The sequence below is a fragment of the Peromyscus californicus genome, unplaced genomic scaffold (genome assembly GCF_007827085.1).
Source record: "Peromyscus californicus insignis strain IS unplaced genomic scaffold, ASM782708v3 Scaffold_18__1_contigs__length_77618521, whole genome shotgun sequence".
In the NCBI taxonomy this organism is placed as follows: domain Eukaryota; kingdom Metazoa; phylum Chordata; class Mammalia; order Rodentia; family Cricetidae; genus Peromyscus; species Peromyscus californicus.
Window position 1 is genome coordinate 34,740,531 of NW_026294480.1, and position 20,899 is coordinate 34,761,429.

The 20,899-nt window shown below is 41.8% G+C and overlaps 1 protein-coding gene across 1 annotated transcript; it reads right to left on the reverse strand.

Annotated features, from left to right (window-relative positions):
• Positions 1 to 4,285: 4,285 nt before the first annotated feature.
• Positions 4,286 to 19,972, reverse strand: Shisal2b (shisa like 2B). Its single transcript, XM_052743233.1, has 3 exons — positions 19,344 to 19,972; positions 14,941 to 15,098; positions 4,286 to 4,888 (listed from the first exon to the last, which is right to left on the reverse strand). The coding sequence occupies exons 1-3, from the start codon at positions 19,532 to 19,534 to the stop codon at positions 4,755 to 4,757; spliced, it is 483 nt and encodes a 160-aa protein (XP_052599193.1). The 5' UTR covers positions 19,535 to 19,972; the 3' UTR covers positions 4,286 to 4,754.
• Between the last annotated feature and the right edge of the window lie 927 nt (positions 19,973 to 20,899).

The following is a 20,899-nucleotide window of genomic DNA, read 5'->3' on the forward strand; positions in this document are numbered from 1 at the left end:
TAGAAGCTACTGTTTTTAAGCTGGTGAGCATGCTCCCTGGCTTTTCCATTCTTTTTCTCATATCTGTTGTCTAAAAGCTCTGTTTGTTTGTTTGGGTTTTTTGAGACAGGGTTTCTCCATGGAGTTTTGATGCCTGTCCTGGATCTTGCTCTGTTAGACCAGGCTGGCCTTGAACTCACAGAGATCCATCTGCCTCTGCCTCCCGAGTGCTGGGATTAAAGGCGTGCGCCACCACCCATCTTGGGCTGTCTTTGTTTTTTTGTTTTTTGTTTTTCAGTTCCTCACATTTAGTATGTCTCTTACCCCTTTAGTTCTTGGAGGCCAGGGTAGTGACAAATGGTAACTTGGACAACTGTGTGTGTGTCTATATTTATGACTCTAGATTCTAGGTTTCCTTCAGTCTTGAAGTAGGTAGCAGAGTTCTCACTAGTAGCTGTAGATCATGCCTGTCTGCTGCCCTGAAGAGCTCACAGTCCAGCTGGTAGACGTGCCATGAGAACTACAGGCATGTGAGCGCAGTAATGAACCCCAAGATGCATGGCAAGAAATACAGACGCTGCCTTAGTCTACAGCAGTTAGAGGGGCTGCTGAGAGAATGTAACACCTGAATTTTATGTTATTAAGGTTGACGAGAGGAGCCCGGGAAGTTCTTGATGAGGGAGTTCTGTGCAGAAAGAAAACGATGACGTGAGTTGAACTGTGTGCCCGAAGGAATGGAGGCCCCGCAGGGCTAGTGTGCCTGTGTAAGGCTGAGTGGTAAAAACAGACACCATTTCAGGTTCCTGCAGCCAAGAGAAGGAGGCCATAGGCTCCGGGTTTGTAAGCATAGATTTTACCCTCTAAGCCATGAGACATGACAGCGTTTTAAGGAAGGAAATGGCTTTTGCTGAGGTTTGGTCTCATCTCTTTCATAATTCTACAATTTTTAAAAGATGAAGTTGCTGTCATTAAAAGTGCACATAGGCCGGGCGGTGGTGGCGCACGCCTTTAATCCCAGCACTCGGGAGGCAGAGCCAGGCGGATCTCTGTGAGTTCGAGGCCAGCCTGGGCTACCAAGTGATTTGCGCCACAGAGAAACCCTGTCTCGAAAAACCAAAAAAAAAAAAAAAAAAAAAAAAAAAAAGTGCACATAGAAGATAATTTTAGGGGTTTATGCTCTGTTGTTTATAAATTACACTTATATTTCCTAAAACCAAAAAAGTAATAAAATAAAAAAGCCTTACTGTACCATCAGATGCTTCTCAGCATTTATATGCATGTACATTTTTTCAAAATGTGATTTGTTAATTTCACTTTATTCTTGATGGGCTTAAAACTATGTGAGTATTGGTGAAGCCCAAATAAATAATTTAAAATATATTTTAAATGTATAGACTGTGCCATAATTAAATAAGGCTTCCTGATTTTAATATTTTGTCTCAATTTTTGAAGCACCACTGCTCACTGTTACAGAAAGACACATCACTTGGTCCACTCAGGTAACCTAAAGATGAGCTATTTCTGCAGGCCACATGTCAAGGATGCCGGCTAATCATGGTACTAGGTTCAGTGTCTAAGAACAGAGGTGACAGTAACCCCATTTGCTAAGGTCAGGGTCATCTGACTTTACTCATGCCCCTCCCTTCAACTCCTTCCTAAGTGTCCGGCACAGCAGGGGTCAAGGATCCCTCTCCTTGGACACTGTTTATGGTATACACAGCCATGTGCGGCTCCATTTTGCCTTTTCTCAGATAGGGAGAGTGTGGGCTGCAGTCTTAATTTCCTCTTCTTTGTGCCATTTATGGTCCCTTCCCTTGTCTTTCAGCAAAGAAAGTAAAGCTGTACTTGTTCGTGCCTTGACTAAACACTCCACCCAGACATCCTGTGGGATGTTCTGTATGTTAAATGTGTTGTTCTGGTTGGTTAATAAATAAAACACTGACTGGCCAGTAGCCAGACAGGAAGTATAGGCGAGACAAGGAGAGAGGAGAATTCTGGGAAGTGGAAGGCTGAGTCACAGAGATGCTGCCAGCCGCCACCATGAGAAGATGTTAAGATACCGGTAAGCCATGAGCCATGTGGCAACTTATAGATTAATAGAAATGGGTTAATTTAAGATATAAGAACAGCTAGCAAGAAGCCTGAACCATTAGGTCAAACAGTTTAAGTAATATAAGTCTCTGTGTGTTTACTTGGTTGGGTCTGAGCAGCTGCAGGACTGGCGGGTGAGAGAAATTTGTCCTGACTGTGGGCCAGGCAGGACCAGGAAAACTCTAGCTACACAGACATCTACCTGAGATGGTCTAGAAATATTGTTACTGACTCTTCTATATCAATGCAACACATATTCCGGAGCTTCTTTCTTTCCCTTCCTTCCTTCCTTCCTTCCTTCCTTCCTTCCTTCCTTCCTTCCTTCCTTCCTTCCTTCTTTTGTGGTAGCCCACAGAGCTTGCTTTACCCAGCAGGGCTGCATAAGGGGATGGATTGACCATGTGCATGGTTACCAGGTGTTTGGAAGGGTCTGTCTGCACTTGGCTGTATGATATGCTTTGATCTAGCAAGAGGGAAGTCTTTTGCCCCACCCCTTGGCATTGTTATAAAAAGCCCTTTTGAAGAGACAGAAGGGGCCGTTGGGTATTGACCCAGGTCCTCCCAAAGCTATCCTGTGTTTCTGCCTGTCTCATCTCTGCTATCTTTCTAGCTACAAATTCCTTATTCCTCTCTCCTCCTCATAGGAACCCTGTAAAATGTGGGGGCTGGCCTCCCACATTCTTTTTCTTTCTTGCTTGCTTTCTTCTTTCTTTTCTTTCTTCCTTCTTCTATCTTTCTCCTCCTCCTCCCTCTTCCTCTTTTTTCTCCTCCCCACCCCCTTTTTTTTGTTTTTTAAGACAGTTTCCCTATGTTGCCCTGGCTGCCCTGGAACTCCCTCTATAGACCAGGCTGACCTCGAACTCACAGAGATCCACCTGCCTCTATCTCCTGAGTGATGGTATTAAAAGTGTATGCCACTGCTGCCTGGCATCTGGGGCTTCTTTTTTAAAAAGTTGTTGGAAAAGATCAAAAGTGTCCATAAAAGCTTGAAGCCTGCACAAAATAAACAAAATTTCTTTGCTTTTCTGATCTAAAAGAAAAATAAAACCTATCATATTTATAATTAAAAATGTCTGAACTTTCATACTTCAATTACACTCTAGCATTTTTTGAGACACTCTAGCATTTTAATATTTAAACCTTAGTGAAGCTATTCTATTTGAATAGGGAAGCCAAATGTAATCATTTAAATAAAATAATAAACACATATCACTTCCATTACATCAGCTGCATTTCAGGTGCCCAGTAGCCACTGAGATTGGTGTCAGTGGTACCAGACTGCAAGTAAGAAAACATTTCCATCCCCTCAAAACTTAATGCTAGCCTGAGAGAAACCCATCATTTTGATAGACACAATGAAAAGTTTCTACCCCTGAGCTTTGCATGCACAAGAACCAGGAAGCATTCCTTCTTGATATCAGACTAAAGAAGCCATGTTCAGCGCATTTTGAAAGACAAATCTCCAGCTGTGAAGCCTTACCCAGCAGAGGTGTGCAGTAACACAGGCTCTAGTTCTTTTTTTTTCTATTGAATTCTGTTTTTAAAACTATGTCTATTTTCCCAATAGATATATTTATGAAGAAAAATCTTTTGAGATATAAGCAGCTGAAACTGTTTTTATATGTTAGATGGTAGCATTAGATGGAACTACACTGAATATTTATGAAACCTAAAGAAATCATTTGAAAGATGTTTTCCAGTATTTAAGATGAGCCGCAGTTTAATAAAGCTTTTTGCTTTTAATGTTTTATGTCAACTTATGAAGCACCTAATGCTTGTGAGTTGCAGAGAGATGCATCAGTTGGTACAAGGTGGTGGGGGGCATGGCTTTTCCTTGGGTAACCCAGAGGTGGGCTTCTTCATCAGGGAGTGTGTCGAAGGTCCAGTCAAGCCTACTGCTCACATTCAAACTTACTTCTTTTATAACTTTCATTACATACATTCTTCAGGAAATGTACCAACAGGATTTGCCTTGTATACTCGAAATACAGGATGTACTCATTTTACAAGTTATACACTGATAATCTTTGACATTGAATATTAACTTTTATGAAGGTAATATATTCTAGTTACCCAAAAAAAATCCTTCAAAAATATAGATTTCTAAGAGAATTGAGAGCCTTTGGTTTATGAGACAAGTCCCCCCAGGATTTACTTACCCATTATTATCTCTTATGGCAGTTATATTCTGTATTAAATAATTGTGAAATGTTGGTAATGAAACAAGCCCATTTATTATGCTTCACTGAGATTGGTTTGTTTTTCTGTCATTGTTGAACTCTTTATTTTGAAGAAATAGCATAGTTTCATGTCATACAGAAACTTGACAAAGTAAACTTACGCACAAAAAACATTCATCAGAACCTTAGAGAGTGTTTAAATAAATGAGCTAATTAAAACTGCAGCTGGTCTTGCTTTGTGAGTGGCAAATATTGAAAAAGCAATGTTAGAAGCTGATTGAAAATGCATTCTTGCCAGGTGTGGTAGCACACACCTTTAATACCAGTACTCAGAAGGCAGAAGCAGGGAGATCTCTGTGAGCTGGCCAGCCTTGTCTGCATAGTGAGTCCCAGGATGGCCAAGACTATGTAGAAAGACCCTTCTCAAAAAGCCAAATAAAATAAAAAGCGTTCTTTATTCTTAATGCTCCATCTCTCCAGTAAGCTTTAAAACAGGAATTTTAGCTAATAAGCAATATTGATTTGTGTTGTATCCATTGTTTTCTCTTGAGTTACGTCATCGGCTTCATAGACTGTCTCATTTGTTGAATTTGATGCTGCATTTGAAATGAGGCCTTTGGTTTTTCTATTTAAGTTGCCTGCAAATACAGAAGACCAAATGAAATAATTAGTCAAACTTGTGACAGAATTTGTCTTTTCAACATTTGTGCTTGAATTGTTATAATAGTATTGAAAATAGCTCTGAAAATACTGTATTGATGGGTGAGAACCAAGTCCTTTCAGAATGACTTTGAGCCATTCGTTCTGAAAGCGAAGAGAGATACTCAGTCACAGGAATACGAATTTCATTTCTATGATCTTTTCTCCATGCCTCTATGAAAAAGCACACATTTCACAAAGAGGTAACAATTTCAGGGTCACTTAATGAAAATGTGACTGTCCCTACTCTATACACAAATAGAATAAACTGCATTAAAGCCAATCATGATGATTTCAAGAATCCGAAGGCTTTGCCACCATAAGCAATTTGGATGTGAGTTTTTTAAAAGAATTCACTCCACAATCCAATTCACTCCACAATCCAATTCACACACTGTATATAAATCCATAATAAGCAAGGGCTGGGGGATGTGGTCTTTACCCACCAGCATTTGAGCTAACAAAGGAGAAGTGGATCATTATTCTGTGGATTGTTACTGTGCTTGTATCTTATATCAGCATTTATTTAAAACACAAAGGCTTCAATGTGGGGTGTTGTGGGGGGCAGTTCTGAAAACTTAAAACCTAACGTTGGTTTATTGACTCCTACATATTTCCTAAGTAATGCTCACGTATTTAAATTCATAATATTTGAGTTAAAATTTCAAAGCTTTCTTTCCCCTACTTCATCGATACAGGTTCTGTGTTTTTTATAGCAGTGGGGAATCTCTGGGTGTTGTTTTCTAACCTAATAATTTGGATGTTATAACTTGTCTCCATTCTGGCAGGTTTTGTTTCCATTATGTATTTCTGTGGCAAAAGCTAGAGGAATTCATCAAAACTGACTAGTGCTCTTTGAGCTGTACAGCTATCAAAATACATTCCAGTGTTAAAAATTCTCTGTCGTTAGCACTTGCAAAAGTCCTTATTCCCCAGCCCTGATTCATTATTTACTTGGCTTCCAGATCCTTCTAAACATGTTAGCTTATCAAGACAATTTCCTAGGTTGGCTTCTAAATCCAAAGCAATTTCCTATTCGAATAAGAAAGATTGGTTGTAAACACCTGAACACTCCAGAATTTACTCCGGTAAAAATTCAAAAGCACTTTCAATGGCTTTCCCTCCAGCAGTTTAAAGTAATTGCAGATGCAGAAAAACAGCAAGTGGAGCCTGAGTGATGACAGCGTCCCCTAACATCTTTTGGGGACCATTTTAAGAGAAGGGCCCACCTCAGCAACCTGTTTTCCCTGGTTTTCCTTTCGTAGAAACTAATCTCTTATCCAGCCAGGTAGGGATAAAGCCTTCTATCACAGGCTACAACATGGATTCGATTTTAAGTAAGAAAGTTGTAATGCCATTGAACTGCCAAGGATTTGTTACACATGGAGGGGTTTTCTTATTTACTTCCTATTTCTTTAGTTGAGTACGAATTGCCAAGACCCACCATCATAGTTCTCCCCTTCAGTTCCTGGTGGCGAGCTTTCATGTTTCCACCCTTACTTCGTTTCAGTCTGGCTACTATAAGTAAATCTTAGCCTTCCTTTAATCCTGAATATCATAAGCTGGCCCTTAAAGCTTTGACCTTTGGCAAAATTTAAATCCAGCTCATCAAACGAAATCATTCTGCTCATTGTCATTGTAGCAATGCCAAACACTTGTTCTGCTAACAGTTAAACTTGTATGTATTTCAGAGCTGGTCCTCAGGGACCAACTTATCATGTAATTGTACACTTGGGTCTTGACAGGCATTTCAAAACAGATAAAGAATACTGGGTACCCCTGCAGGTCTCTGTCCCCTGGCCACCTGGCAGATCTGTGGTGGAGCTTTCCTGTCACTATTCATCCAGCTTAACCTAGCTTCTAAGCTCTTCCGGAGCTCTAAGCAGCTCCTGGCTGCTGGTCTAGCTGGATAGCGTTGGAAAACAATGTCAAATGGACACCCCTAAGTCATTCTGTTGTTTTGTGGTGGGGTCAGCTTTAACTTTCTCGGAACAGTCTCGCAGACACGGCTACAGGCAGTGATCAAGGCGTTTGTCAATTGATTATCTTTCTTTCCAAGAGACTCCATCAGTGGCTTTTTATGCTAGTAAATCCAAATTATCCCTTTTTCCACTAATATCACAATGAATTCTTTAAAAGCGTTCGTGAAATAAAGTATTACTGAGTAGAGTCAGCAGTCCAATTTAATGAATTTTGAGCACCTTTCCCCACAAGTATTAAGTATTTCGTAAAGTGACTCCCAAACTTATCTATAAATTTACTCTAAAACCATCAAAATATCACCTAACTGTTTCAAAATTTTAGAGTGTGATCAAAAGTTCATTTGGAAACTTAAGCTTTACATACAAAAAGCCAAGACATTCTTAAAAGAAGCTTGGTGGAAGGAAGGAAGGAAGGAAGGAAGGAAGGAAGGAAGGAAGGAAGGAAGGAAGGTAATATAACTGCAATAATTTTAAAGTCTATTATAATTTAAGAATAACCAGAATGAATAATTTAACAGAACACAGTCTAAAAACAGACCTGAGTATATATAACAATTTATGGTAAGTGATCATTTAGGTTGACATTAGAAAGATAGACTACTAGATATTTGGACAACTGACTCATTTGGAAATTAAAAAAAAAAAAACCAGAGTCCCTACTTTGTTTCTGTAGAATTATTAAAGCTTTAAATATGCATACATATATAAATACAACAGAAGAAAACCTGCATCATCTATGAAAGAATGAATGTCCTCATAGAAAAAAAATATATAAAAAATAAGCAGTGTGCCACAAAACATGGCAAACATGAAAATGCCTGATAGGTAAATTTGAAATAGAATACTATGCTTTGCCAGGCAATGGTAGTGCTCGCCTTTAATCCCAGCACTTGGTTCAAGGCCAGTCTTATCTACAGAGTGAGTTCCAGGATAGCCAGGACTATTTCACAGAGAAACCCTATCTCCAAAAACCAAAACAAAAAGACAGAAAAATACTATTCTTTATGAAATTAATAAAAATAGATATCTTTAAATAATAATACCCAAAGCCACAAAGATTGTGGAAAAGTAAGTAAGTGTAAAATAGTAATTTCTGGAGGGTAGGTAGAAACTATACCCACATCTTTTGATATGTGTGCACACTCAGATCAGGAATTCTGTTAAGGATTTGTGCTAAGAAAATACCTAGTTGTTCAATGTATCTGTAAGAGAATGGTGGAAGTGGAAGTCATTATGGTAATTAAAATGGGGTATCCACACTTGACTTAAACACTGTTACCAACTAAAATGAACCAGGCTTCTTGAAGAAATGGTAGGCTGCAGTGGAAGAACAAGAAAAGTACCAAATGTCTTGGAAAACAACAAGAACAAAAAAGTGCTCCCCAAATGATGGGCAAACAGGCATGGGATACAATTTGAGAGAGTTTGTTTAATGGCAAGAGAGATGTCTCAGTGGTTTGGGGTGCTTTCTATGCAGTCATGAGGATGTGAGTTTGGATCCCAGCATTCACGTAAGAAGCCAAGGTCCTGTGTATGGCAGTAATCCCAGCACTACAGAGGATGGCACCAGAGGATCACTGGAGCTTGCTGGCCAGCAGCCTAACTCCAGCTTCAGCAATAAAACCATGATCCAAGGAAGGAAGGAAGGCAGAATCTGATACAGCAGGACAGACACTCAGTGTCTCCCTCTGGTTTCTGCAGGCAGTGTGCATACACTACATACACATATACACCCCCCAAAAAATCAAATGAAAAATGACCACTGACCAAATGTAAAGTCATTCATGGGTCAAAATTAACAACAATAACATTTTAAAATCCACAAGTCCATACTAACATTAAAATGAATAGACAATCCTATGGTTAGCAGTGTGCATACACTACATACACATATACACCCCCAAAAAAATCAAATGAAAAATGACCACTGGCCAAATGTAAAGTCATTCATGGGTCAAAATAAACAACAATAATAATATTTTAAAATCCGCAAGTCCATACTAACATTAAAATGAATAGGCAATCCAACGGTTAGAATGCATGTGTTCCTCTAAAGGGCATATGAAATCAAACTGGCAAGTATTCATTATCAAGCAATGAGGCACTTAGGAGGTGATTGGACCCTGAGAGTTCTGCCCTTCTGTGTGGAGTTAGCGATCCTACAAAAGGGTGGAGGGAACCAGCCGGCTTCTTTTTGCCCATTCTCTCCTTGCTCCGTGAGAAGGCACAACATCACGGCACTCACTGTTTGAGAAGCAGACATCAGCTCTCAGTGCTCAGTACTCAGTACTCAGTCATCTAGATCTTAAACTTCCCAGCCTCCGGAATTGTGAAAATTAACTTCTTTTCTTTATCAATTATCCAGTCTAAACTATTTTGTTTCAGTGGCACAAAGAACTAAGAAAAATAACAGGGGAGCAATGAAATCATAAATTTAAAAGCTGTAAGAAGTTGGAAAATTGTCATTTATAAGTGTCATCATAATAACAGTTGTCAAAACAATCAGTGATTGAGTGAAAATTCACAGAGGAACGGGATACTTTTTCATGGTTTCAAATACCTCACTACAATCATGTTACCGTTACTAATAATCAGGTCAGCCAAGATTGTGTGCTGTCTGTGTGTGGTACTTTGATACTACTATACCTTCCATATGCTCTTATAAAAGTGTATGCTCTCTCTCTCTCCAATCATGAGAAAACAAGCAGAAATTGAGAGACACTGCACAAAACATCTGGCTTTTTTTTTTCCTCTTCAAAACTGTCAAGGGAATAAAAAGCAAAAGAAAGGCCAAGGCTTAAAGGAAACAAGAAATAAAAGCATGCAAATGTCATTCTGGACCAGACCCGAGATTGGAAAAGTTGAATATAAACCCCAGAGTGTATGTTGCTGTGTCAATGTTGTGGTTGCTGACTTGGATGTGTGTGGGGGCAGGGTTCACCCAAGAGAGGAAGTATCTTTGTTCTTAGGAAGTGTTATCGATTTTATAGTTTAAAAGTCATAGAGTTCAGAAAATATGCAGAAGTACCAATGATGGAACTAAACGAAGCAAAATCTTAACCATCAGTAAATCTGCAGAGAGATATAAAAATGCTTATTGTATCCACAGCAAAAGTCATGGTGCTTTGTGAAGTAATAAATGGGTTAAATGATAACAGAGGCATTTGCTTATTGGCAAAGAAAGATGCAACGATCATGTTTTTGTTTTTAAGGGAGATGGGGAGAGGGGGGAGAGGGAGATAGACAGACAGACAGACAGACTGTATGAAGAATCCCACCATATAGCCCAGGCTTGCCTTACACTTGTGACCATCCTGCCTCACCCTCCTGAGTGCTGGGATCAGACCTAGGCTGCCATGTCCCGCTGTTTCCCACTTTGCTTTCTATGTGATCTAGGGATACATAGAAAAACCTCCCTGGAGGATATCTACTGCGGTGCTAACACCTTCCACATCTGTGCTGAGAGCATTTGCTTCTTTCTCAGGATTTCCAGGGTTTCTACAATGAACATGAGCAGAAAGAAACTCGCCTTTCTGAGGAAGCAAGAGCATCTTCTAAGAAGAAACACAAAACCATTTCAAGTCACCCTAAGACTCCTTTTGCTCATGGGCACAATAAATGATGATGTGATTTTTCTCCAATATACTCTCTCAGTATTCCATAGGCAGTTTTGTTTTTCTGCCTATGTGACCGTATCTTACTGCTAATTTACCTACCTTTATTCATTTCTATTTTCCACTTTTCCAAGGCGACCAGCTAATACCAGCTTGCGGGTGTTTATTATTTCTATACAATTGTATTATCGCTCCTACCAGTTCTCCTAATACTGCCTTTCTATGTTTTATCAGACACACCGTTTCTCAGAGTCCCTGTCATTGATCAGTCCTCATCCCCTCCACAGGGCCTACTCAAACCTACTCAAACCCTGGGGGTGAACAGGCTTTATCTTTCTGAAGCAGCAGTTTTGCTTAGGTCTGGGTGACAAATGTCATAATTAGAGAAGAGCAAGCTTTACACCGTGCGGTCAGTTGAAAATACCCACAAAGTTTAAAGCAACAGGAACAATTAAGAGCTGAAACTCAGAAGGTTTAAGACAGACCTTTCCCACTCTAGCCCTGAGAGCTCTGGGGCCGTGACTTCATTTCTGATAAGGCTGTAAGACCTTCCCTGTGGAAACATTTGAGAAGCGGTGATCTATGACATCGTCCCTCTGACTGCTCCATCATTGGCTCCATGAATATCCTCCCACAACCTTGAAATGAGCCCTCATGGTGAGGACTGTCTTCACATAGGCATCTTTTGCTTGGCAACTTAGTGTCCAAGGCACAACCATACAAGCCACGGCATTCTTCTGAGTATTGGCATTTGAAATGTGCATAACCCAAAACGTAAAAGTTTAAAAAGAAGAAAACAGTGTAAAAGCCCACCAATCGCTCAGTGAGAGGTGCTCAGTACAGGGTGGACAATAGAGGTTATGCCACTAATGTCTGCAGCCATGGCCAGAAGAGACCTACCTGCCTTTTCAAGATCAACTCAAAGACTGTAAAGCCTCAAGCTGTACACATTTAAAATCGAAATACCATGGAATGAAAATAGGCTGAGGCAAAGTCTGGGCAGTGTAATCTATGATTAGCCGATTTTAGACCTATACCATTGTCCCTCTATTCATTGTGATATGTAAAAGAACAGAGTTCCTCCTGTGTGATCCATTCAAATTATCTATAATGAAAACAGTCTCCACTATAAAAATTAATCTAAATAGTTTTCCCAGGGAAGAACACAACAATGGATTATCTAATGACAATGTTCAGCCCTGAAAACATAGTTAATGTAGTATTATACAGAGTGAGTAGGTTGTACTCATGTATTTAGGAGTGTGTGTGTGTGTGTGTGTGTGTGTGTGTGTGTGTGTGTGTGTGTAACAACAATTAATGAGAAAAGAGGACATTGAAAGGGAACAAGGAGAGGCATGTGGGAGGGTTTTAAGGCAGGAAAGGGGGAGGGGGAATTATGTAATCAGAATTTCAGAAAATAAAAGAGATAATGTTAGGTATTAGTCTAAAATAATGTCAGACATATTTTTTTAAGAGAAGATAGTGTTGAAATAAAAGGCTTGTAACTGGTGAAATCAATTTTCTCTCAGATATACTTACAAGCCTGATTAATTATGCAAACATTTCCTTATGTTTCCAATCTTTAACACTTTTCTTAAATGCAATAATACCCCTAACTTGTCTTTCCCACAGCTTGAACAACAGCAACTCTAGCTAGGTGGTGGAAACACTGAAATGGGACACTCATATTTAATAAAGTGCACAATGTTTAATTATCATTTCAAAGGGTCGATGCAAGAGGAACCCATTTTTCTATTCCAATAGCAAACGGATTACCTATTTTTGTTTTGTGCTCTGTACTATGATTTAGAAAAGAAAAAAAAAATCAACCCACAGGACCAAAATTCCATCCTTTGAAAGCAACAGCTAGGCACTGGTTACTTTAAATTTTGTAGGCTGCATTCTAATATCCAGACTCTGGAAAGGTCTATTAAGTTAACTTGCTACCTTGATACAACGTTTTCGTGAGGAACAACGTGGGGAGATGTCATTGCAAGTAAGCAGTGTCATCTAACGTCCTAAGAAGGGCGTTAACTGGCTGTATCCACTAAATAGCAAGAAACATGCCAAATCTGAATCGACATGCCAGTAATTCTGCTTCTGGGTTCACAGTGCAAACATGAAATAAAATTTTGCGAAAGGTCCTTGAGCTAAACCAGGAAAAATGACCACTTTGATTGAGCACAGTGAATTACATAAAAGACACACTCAATGCATGTTCAGTGACTGCAGCAATGACCGTACTTGGTCAGTGATTCCAAGATACAGTCCTGAGAGCAATAAAGATGTAAGACTAGTCAAGTCCATTCCTTCAAGGAATGTTTGCGTGTGATAAGCACCTGGGATATCACCGTGAACAACCATGACAGAACTTCTTACTTTGCTGGAGCTTAGTTTTCAGTCAGAATGTCAGAAATTTATAGATAACAAATAGATAAGTAGATAAATAATAGTTAAGTCAAATGTGTAGTGTGTTAGCAGTAAATGCTTGGGGGGTCGGGGGTGGGGGGGGCGGGCATTGACTAGCAAGAGCAGGAAGGACGTTGAGAATGCGCATGAGGAGGAACTCCTGAGAAAAGGACATCTCAGGAAAGAGTTAAAGACACTGTAAGTCACACAGATGTCCGAGGAAATGGTAGCAGCATGTGCCAAGGCCCTCATCAAGAAGCTCAAGGAATGGCAAAGGGCTCAATGTGGTTTGGAAAAGGAGGTTAGAAAAAAAAGGACCTAGAAGGCTGACCACAAAAGGTTATGGTGGAGAGTTGTATCCATCTAGAGGGTTGGTGAAACATTGAAGTTTGAGGAGTGCCTTAGTTTTGAATAGTCTCGCCGTGACCACGCTATGGAAAGTAGGAAGAAGAGGGAAAAGAAGAGGTGCTTGTCAGAAAAGCTGGGGCTGAGAAGCTGTGTTGTTTTGTTTTGTTTTTTGCTTTTTTTTGGGGGGGGGTGTTTTTTGATTTGTTGGTTTGTTTGGTTTTTTTTTTTGTTTTGTTTTTCGAGACAGGGTTTCTCTGTGTAGTTTTGGTGCCTGTCCTGGATCTCGCTCTGAAGACCAGGCTGGCCTTGAACTCACAGAGATCCACCTGGCTCTGCCTCCCAAGTGCTGGGTTTAAAGGGGTCCACCTCCACCACCCAGCAAAGCTGTGTTTTTAACATGGCCCCTCCCTAGGTGATTCTTGGGCATAGAACAGATTCCGATCCATGGTTTTCAATCATCTAAGCAAATGAGACAATAATTACTTTTACAGTCTGATGATGTGATAATCACCAATCAATCGCACCCTTGTGCTTGTGGAGAAACTGAGTCAAAGTCACTTGGACTAAATTCAGCTCGGAGCCTGTCAGTTTGGCCCCTTGTTATGAGTGCTTTGGGCAGAGCACTCCAGAGGGATCTGTCCTGCTGTACTGTGACAAGAGGACATGAGGGGCTGGGGAGTTTCTTCTCCTTCTCCTCAGAGGAGACTACAGCTAATGCAGGCACACGGTGATGGTGACATATTTGATAAGGTCACAGGGCAGGTACTTCATAAACCTGCCAGATTCCATCATTCAGCTAAAATACAGAGAAATCCTTCATATTTTAAGAAAGATTTTCCTTTTCTTTTTAAATGGAAGCAATAAACACATGCTATTCTAAATATGTCAACATAGATCCTAAATTTATGTATTATTACCTACATATTCTTTAAAATATACTGTGCATACCCACTTTTCAAAAATTCATGATTGGTGTTTCCTAATACACTAGTAGAAATCAGTTTTCACAGAATCTTGATAGTTTTATAACAATAGCAGCTGATATCTATATACTGCTTTATGACTGGAACACTAGGAAAATATAGAGTCCACAAATTATGCATAAAAGTTGCTTTCTACTTTATAGTTACATTGTGCACATAGACACACACCAATAGAATTAGTTTGTGGGCTATTCAACAGCTAAGAATGTTCTACTTGTTTTTCAGGCTTTTTGCAAACCTCTGAATTGTTTTAGATGCCCCCTTCACACGAGGAGCCAGTCTGACCACTGACGGACCAATGTCAAGGGCATACTGCGCATGCTGTTGCTTTATGTACTTGATGTCTTAGGTTCCTCCAGAAAACCAAAATGTAATTTTTTTTTCAAGAGGATACCTGTTGTGTTGATAACTAAAAGGGAATGAAGGTACTGGCCCGCTGACTTGTTTCCCACGAGGGCATTTATAGTCTGCTAGTTTTTCTTGAACACAATTCCCCTGAAGTATCCCGTCACTTAAGGCTGATTCAACGTGAAGTCTTTCGAGGATACACCGTAAACTGAACCTTTAAAGAACGTTCAATCTTAACAGTGTGGACTCTGTCCCCCAGCTGAGATATGGTACAGGTACCTGATTACAAACAGTAGATTCAGGTTACCTTCTAGGGTAGAAGCTGCCTCTAGGTGCTGAAGTTTAAGGCCGTTGTCTAATCGTTGAGGTTTTGTGTACAGAAACAGGTAGCAAAGGACACAGACACTGATGACAAAGGCCAGCAAAACAAGGGCAGCGATTCCCAGTCCAACCAGAGCGCCGATGCTGGAGAAACAGAAAGACGCCATGTCATCCAAACTGCTGTGCGTTCAAGCGGGACCAGAGACGCCAGTGCTTGTTCTTGCTCTCACTCATTCAGAGCCAAATTCTGTTTTCCTACAAACAGTAAACGATTGAAATTTCCATCCCGGATTCCTGTCATAGTCTGTCTATTGTATTTCAGGACCTTTAAAGTTGGTATGTTATTACTAGTATGGCATCTATGAGACAGGTCAAAGGTCGCATGATTCTCTAGGAGCATCATAAACATACCAGTCCAATTAGTCAAGTTAATCAAATTACTACCACACCTTAGAATGATCAGTTTCACAAATGAAAGACTAAACAGGAAAATACTTGCTTCTGTAAGAGTCAGGAAACACACTTATCAGGGATGTAAGACTTCTCACTTAGAGATAGATATGAAAGATGTTATGTGCTAATATACAAAACCACAACCATTGCAAAAGAGAAGAGACTTTAGTTAAAAGAAAGCTGTTCACAGGATGTATATGAAATTCACTTTCCAAGTCTGAGATTTTCCTGTCCTTTTCTCTGCACCACATTTGGAGCAATTCATTTATGTGCTTACACATATGGCTAGATACTGAAGTAGCAGTTTTCATAAAAACCTGTGCACTTGGTACTATTAAATAAGAGAGGGAATTTGGAAAACCAGCGACATACTGAACTGTATGCAGACGCGTGTCTCTTGAGTCTTGTGTAAACAGCCATAATTAGATGTTAGGCTATTCACGAGCAGACTTCAGTCAGTTTCCCCATAGTGTTGTGAATAAGTATTTACGTGTGTTTAGCTTGTAGAAAATATTCAACGGATGAGGGTAAACACCAATTAACTCACGATTGATCTGCCTGTAGCAACTGGAATGCACATCACTGAAAAATAATGATCGGAGTCTTCATTATCTTCTTGGCATGTCTTCAGGCTTCTGCTTTCTCTCAGGGATTAGGCCCTTGGCAAGCTTGACTTTTACCAAAAGGAAGGAGTGGGGGGGGGGGCAGAATTTGATCAGAGATGCCTGGAGCATCACTGCTTTGAGAGAAAGAACAGTATTGAAGGTGACAGGCTGTTTACTTTACTCTGCCTTGATTTGAGGAGATAAAACACCCTTGCTCACAGGAGATTGTCTCCTGAGCTATAGGCAACACAACATGGAGTCAAAGTTCCAGATTGTTGTGCTTGGTTTATTAACATTGACTCTGCCCCAACCAGCCCTGCATATAGTGAAGACTAGATAATTTTACATCACAGTCCAAACAGAGTTATGTATTTGAACTTGGAGGCTGCCATTCTGATTACCCTTTCCTCTCATAGGATTAGGAAAGAAACCCTCATACCTTGCCTCCTGCAAACTGTGTCCGGGAGGGTTAGTTCTACCTTCCTAGACACAGACACATAAATGTAACCCATTTAGTATCACTTTGTGCACAAAGCAGATAGGTGAGGTATTTGGACAGACTCCTGAAATGAGAACCTGGTTGTTGAAAATAATTTTCAAGGTTAAAAAGTGATTTAGTAAGTGAAAATTTGTCAGTCTGATGTAATCCAGCATATACATCATGAATGTTCAATGTTCAAGGTTTTTAAAACAATACACAATTTGGAGGAAACCCAAAGAGCATGTTAATGCTGCGCCATGGCTCCATATGTGCCTGCAGATTTCCATGTAAAGATGGGGAGCCACGAGTCTCCTAAAATGGTCATTTCCACACATACTTATTCAGCATCCACCCGTGAATGGCCCTGCCCAATAAGCCTCATTTTCTGAAGTCCTGGCAAAGGTTACTGAAGGGGACCCTTTGAATTTAGGGGTTTAGACGAGGAGGGAAGAAAAGAAAGGACCGGCACTGGAAAGGGAGAATCATCCTTCTTCCTGGGTTCCCAGAGCAGTTGCTTTGCCAGTCCTTGGAAAGTGTCTGAATTTGCCATCCTATCCACGCAATCATTCTCCTACTTGGCACCTTCGCTTGCCTCAAGGTGGCTATGGCTGTCTTTCTCTGGTAGCTGTGCAATCTCAATACCAACGCTAGTGGCTTCTGTGTAACATGAATTACTAAATGGTCTTTTAATAAAATACCTGGAGCCAGAAACTGGGGTAAATGCTGAAAGATCTGAGAGACAATGGAACACACCACAGCTCACCTCACCAACTCCACGAATCCTCTGACTCAATATCTCTGAGTCCTCAGCCGAAAGGCTCCAGCCGAAAAAGCCTCTAGCTAACAGGGACGCTTCTGCTGAAAAGCCTTTAGTTCCTGTCTCCTCGCGCCCTATATACCTTTCTCTGCCCAGCCATCACTTCCTGGGATTAAAGGCGTGTGTGCTTCCCAGTACTGGGATTAAAGGTGTGTGCCACCACTGCTGGGCCTCTATGTTTAATCTAGTGGCTTGTTCTGTTCTCTGATCTTCAGGGAATTTTTATTAGGGTACACAATATATCACCACACCTCTCTAACATTTTTTTTTTTTTTGCACTTGGAGCATTTTAAATTAGTGGTGAAGAGCAAAGAATAGAAGATAAATGAAGCTCTAATAAATTTACCTCCCTGCGGTGTTTCCAGAGCTCAGAAATTCACAGGAACCCCTGGTTCAATGTTGCCGATTGATGCCCTTAGTTAATGTGATTTTTCTGTTTCCCTGACACGGAACTAACTGTTCATTTTGTACTGATGAAGGTAGACCCCAGCAGGTTGTCCCTTCTTCGTGCTCTCACAAACCATATGAAGGTTTTATGGCCTCTTCTGCCTGCCACCGTGGGAGATCTGAAGATCCTGGGCACCGTTTCCAACTGAGTTTGACTTGAGCATTGCCCGTCTCTGTTGGAGGTGCTTCTGCCATTCAAACACTCACAGATGGATTACCAAGCTAGTCTTGAGAAGCCCAAATAACAGGGCAGAACATCACTTCTTCCTGCAAATAATCTATGGTGAATAAGTTGGTATCATTTTCTGCCAAGTTTGTTCTACTCAAGAACCACTTGATCCGTTGACTTCCCAGAAGGAAGGCAGTCTTTTTGAGAGTTTATTGAAGTTTGCAAAATAGAAAAGTAGTATCTGGCCGGGCGGTGGTGGCACATGCCTTTAATCCCAGCACTTGGGAGGCAGAGCCAGGTGGATCTCTGTGAGTTTGAGGCCAGCCTGGTCTACAAAGTGAGTTCCAGGAAAGGCTCCAAAGCTACACAGAGAAACCCTGTCTCGAAAAACCAAAAAAAAAAAAAAAAAAAGTAGTATCTGTTCTATTGCCTCAAACAATAAGTTTGCTGTTGATCTGGCCAAATTCTGGATCATGATGAGAGTGGACAATAGTGCTGTACATACATACACACACACACACACACACACACACACACACACACACACACACACACACACAATTTATGGTGGAGGGAATCAAAGTTCTTTTCTATAATAGGATCCCACACATTCTGTAGACTAAAGAAAAGAATCAAGTTTAAAGTTTCAAAGTTTGCTGTCTTTGAAGCGGAGCATTTCATCATGAAAAGACCTGCATAAGGACTAACAGAAACAAGGAAAAGCCCCACTGTGGGAAAAAGAAGCAAGAAAGACGTGCCTTTGAAAGTAAAGCCTCTTGACGTCTAGCAATGGTCGAACGGTGCAGGTGTAGGGGAAGGGTGTCCAGAAAGGCCGTGCTGCCTGAGCAGTCAGAGCAAGTCAAGCTCGCTCTTCCGTCTTCAGCCTGGTTGGGCAGTGACACTGTCCGAACCTCTGAGAAGAGCGAGTTGTAAAAGCCCAGTTTGTAGCCATGCACCTGCACACACACACACACACACACACATACACACACACACACACACACACACACACGCTTACTTTAAGGACTCCAGCTGCCCAGTGACACATAAGTACTCCTCTAGTCCTTAATACCTTAACCCCGGGGGTTCCAAAGAAGCCTCCTTTCCATTCAAATGTATAAAATGAACAAACACCTAAAGAGGAATTAAAACCTCCAGTCTTGCTAGTGGAGCCTCCAGCTTGTCGCGCAAGCAGTGGTCCCCGAGGTAGGCTGGGACGCACAGGGGTGCCCACTGGTCTCCAGGGTGCCCTGCAGAGTGACCATTCAGAAGCCTGATGCCTTGGCACAAGGACCTGACTACAACGCGCACTGGGAGACCTCCCTGATTCTGGCTTTGTGTCTTCCACCGGTCACTTTCCCAGGTCCGGAAGGGTCACCTTGCGCTGCCCTGCCCCGCCCTGCCTTGCCCTGCCCACCTGAGGCTCCACATGTAGCTGTGCTTGTAGGGGAAGTAGCTGCCCGGCTCGCTGCAGCAGTACTTGAGGTCTGCGAAGCCGCAGCAGTAGAGCAGCGCGGCCCCGTCGCCGCGCCGCGGGCACTGGAAGGGCTCCACGAAGCTGCGGTTGAGGCTGTAGTAGCCCGAGCACAGGCGGCTGCTCTCGCTCATCGCGGGCTGCCCTGCGCAGGATCCCCGAGGTGCGTGCGATGTGCGCTCGGACCCTGCGGTCCCAAGCCCGGGTGTCTCTGGGCGCCTCCTGCGATCTGGGGGTCCGAGTGCTGGGCGCTCAGCCTCCGCGCCCCCTCGGCTCTCCCCGCCACCTCGCTGTCCACGCCGTGCTGGAGCGCTCTGCTCTCGTCGCTGGGTCTCGTCGCTGAGTGGTCCCTTTCTCTGCGTGGCCCGGCCCTCTGCCTCCTCTGCCTCTCCCTCCGACTGTTTCCTTTGCTCTCTGTGGACTCCCCTCCACTTTCATGCACTTCATCCACAGCCTGTAGTAGTCTTCACGCCACATGAGAAGGATCTCTTTAGCGGGAACAGCAGAGGTGGACATGGGTGCAGTCTACACAGGTGCACCCTAAGTGTCATCTTTCTTTGCCCAGTGACATGGCAAATAGAGCCTGGCTCATAAGAGGCTTTACCTGCATTGACCACTGGTCCAGGAAGCCTTAGACTAGCGTTAATGAGGGCATGGGGTGCTCAAAGCCAAGCAACAAAACATACAGCCGCAGCCCCATGTTGACCTAAACTGCATGGAAAAGGCAAGAGACGGCGGAAAAGAAAGTGAGAACCTTCTAGAAAGCAAGGCAGAAAGGGAAGGAGTCGAGGAAAGAGACTTTCAGTCACTTCTAAAGTGCAGAAGTACTTTTGCCTATGATTCTCATTTTCCTAAGTGGCTTGTTCAATCTTTTGAAATAACAGTAGTGATGTGTGTTTGTTATAGCAAGCCAAACAATACTGAGGCGTATAAAGACAAAAATAACGATAGCCTTAATATGAGACTAGCGCTCACAGAATTACCAGGACAGAACATTGTTCCTTATCATTTTCTCCTTCCTTCCTCTGGCCAGGGGCTTGATTGGAAGACAGACGTCATGAACTTGTGTGCTGGATATTTTTGTATTCTTATAAATATTCCTGAGCTGTGCTCTGGAATGTAGTTACTTGGAGACAGTTTGAGTCTTTCCATTTTTCTTTTTTCAAGCTTTGTTAGGCAGGACCAGCATGTACTCTGGGACTAAATTTTTCCCTACTGTGACCAATACCTTCTGAATATTCTACCCCATACCTTGTGAATTGCAAAGCTTACCACTGGTGGGAACCCCCATTATCTCCAGATATGTAGGTACTCTAAGGATTGTTCCCTCCACCTGAACTCTCTCCCTCTGCACGGTAGCTATGTTCTCCAGAGGGGCCGGGGTCCTCACGAGTCTTCCTTCACCCATTCCCTTCTCAGAGACCACCATCCTACAGTATGTTTTATCTATGGCCATGTGTCGTATTCTCTCTCTCTCTCCCTCCTCTGTCTCTCTGTCT

Coding starts and splice junctions, on each gene's coding strand:
- Shisal2b (XM_052743233.1), bottom strand. CDS start 19,534: ATGAGCGAGAGCAGCCGCCTGTGCTCGGGCTACTACAGCCTCAACCGC. Junction 15,099..19,343: donor AGCTACATGTGGAGCCTCAG/GTGGGCAGGGCA, acceptor CTGTTTCTCCAG/CATCGGCGCTCTGGTTGGAC. Junction 4,889..14,940: donor GGCAGCTTCTACCCTAGAAG/GTAACCTGAATC, acceptor CTGTATTTGCAG/GCAACTTAAATAGAAAAACC.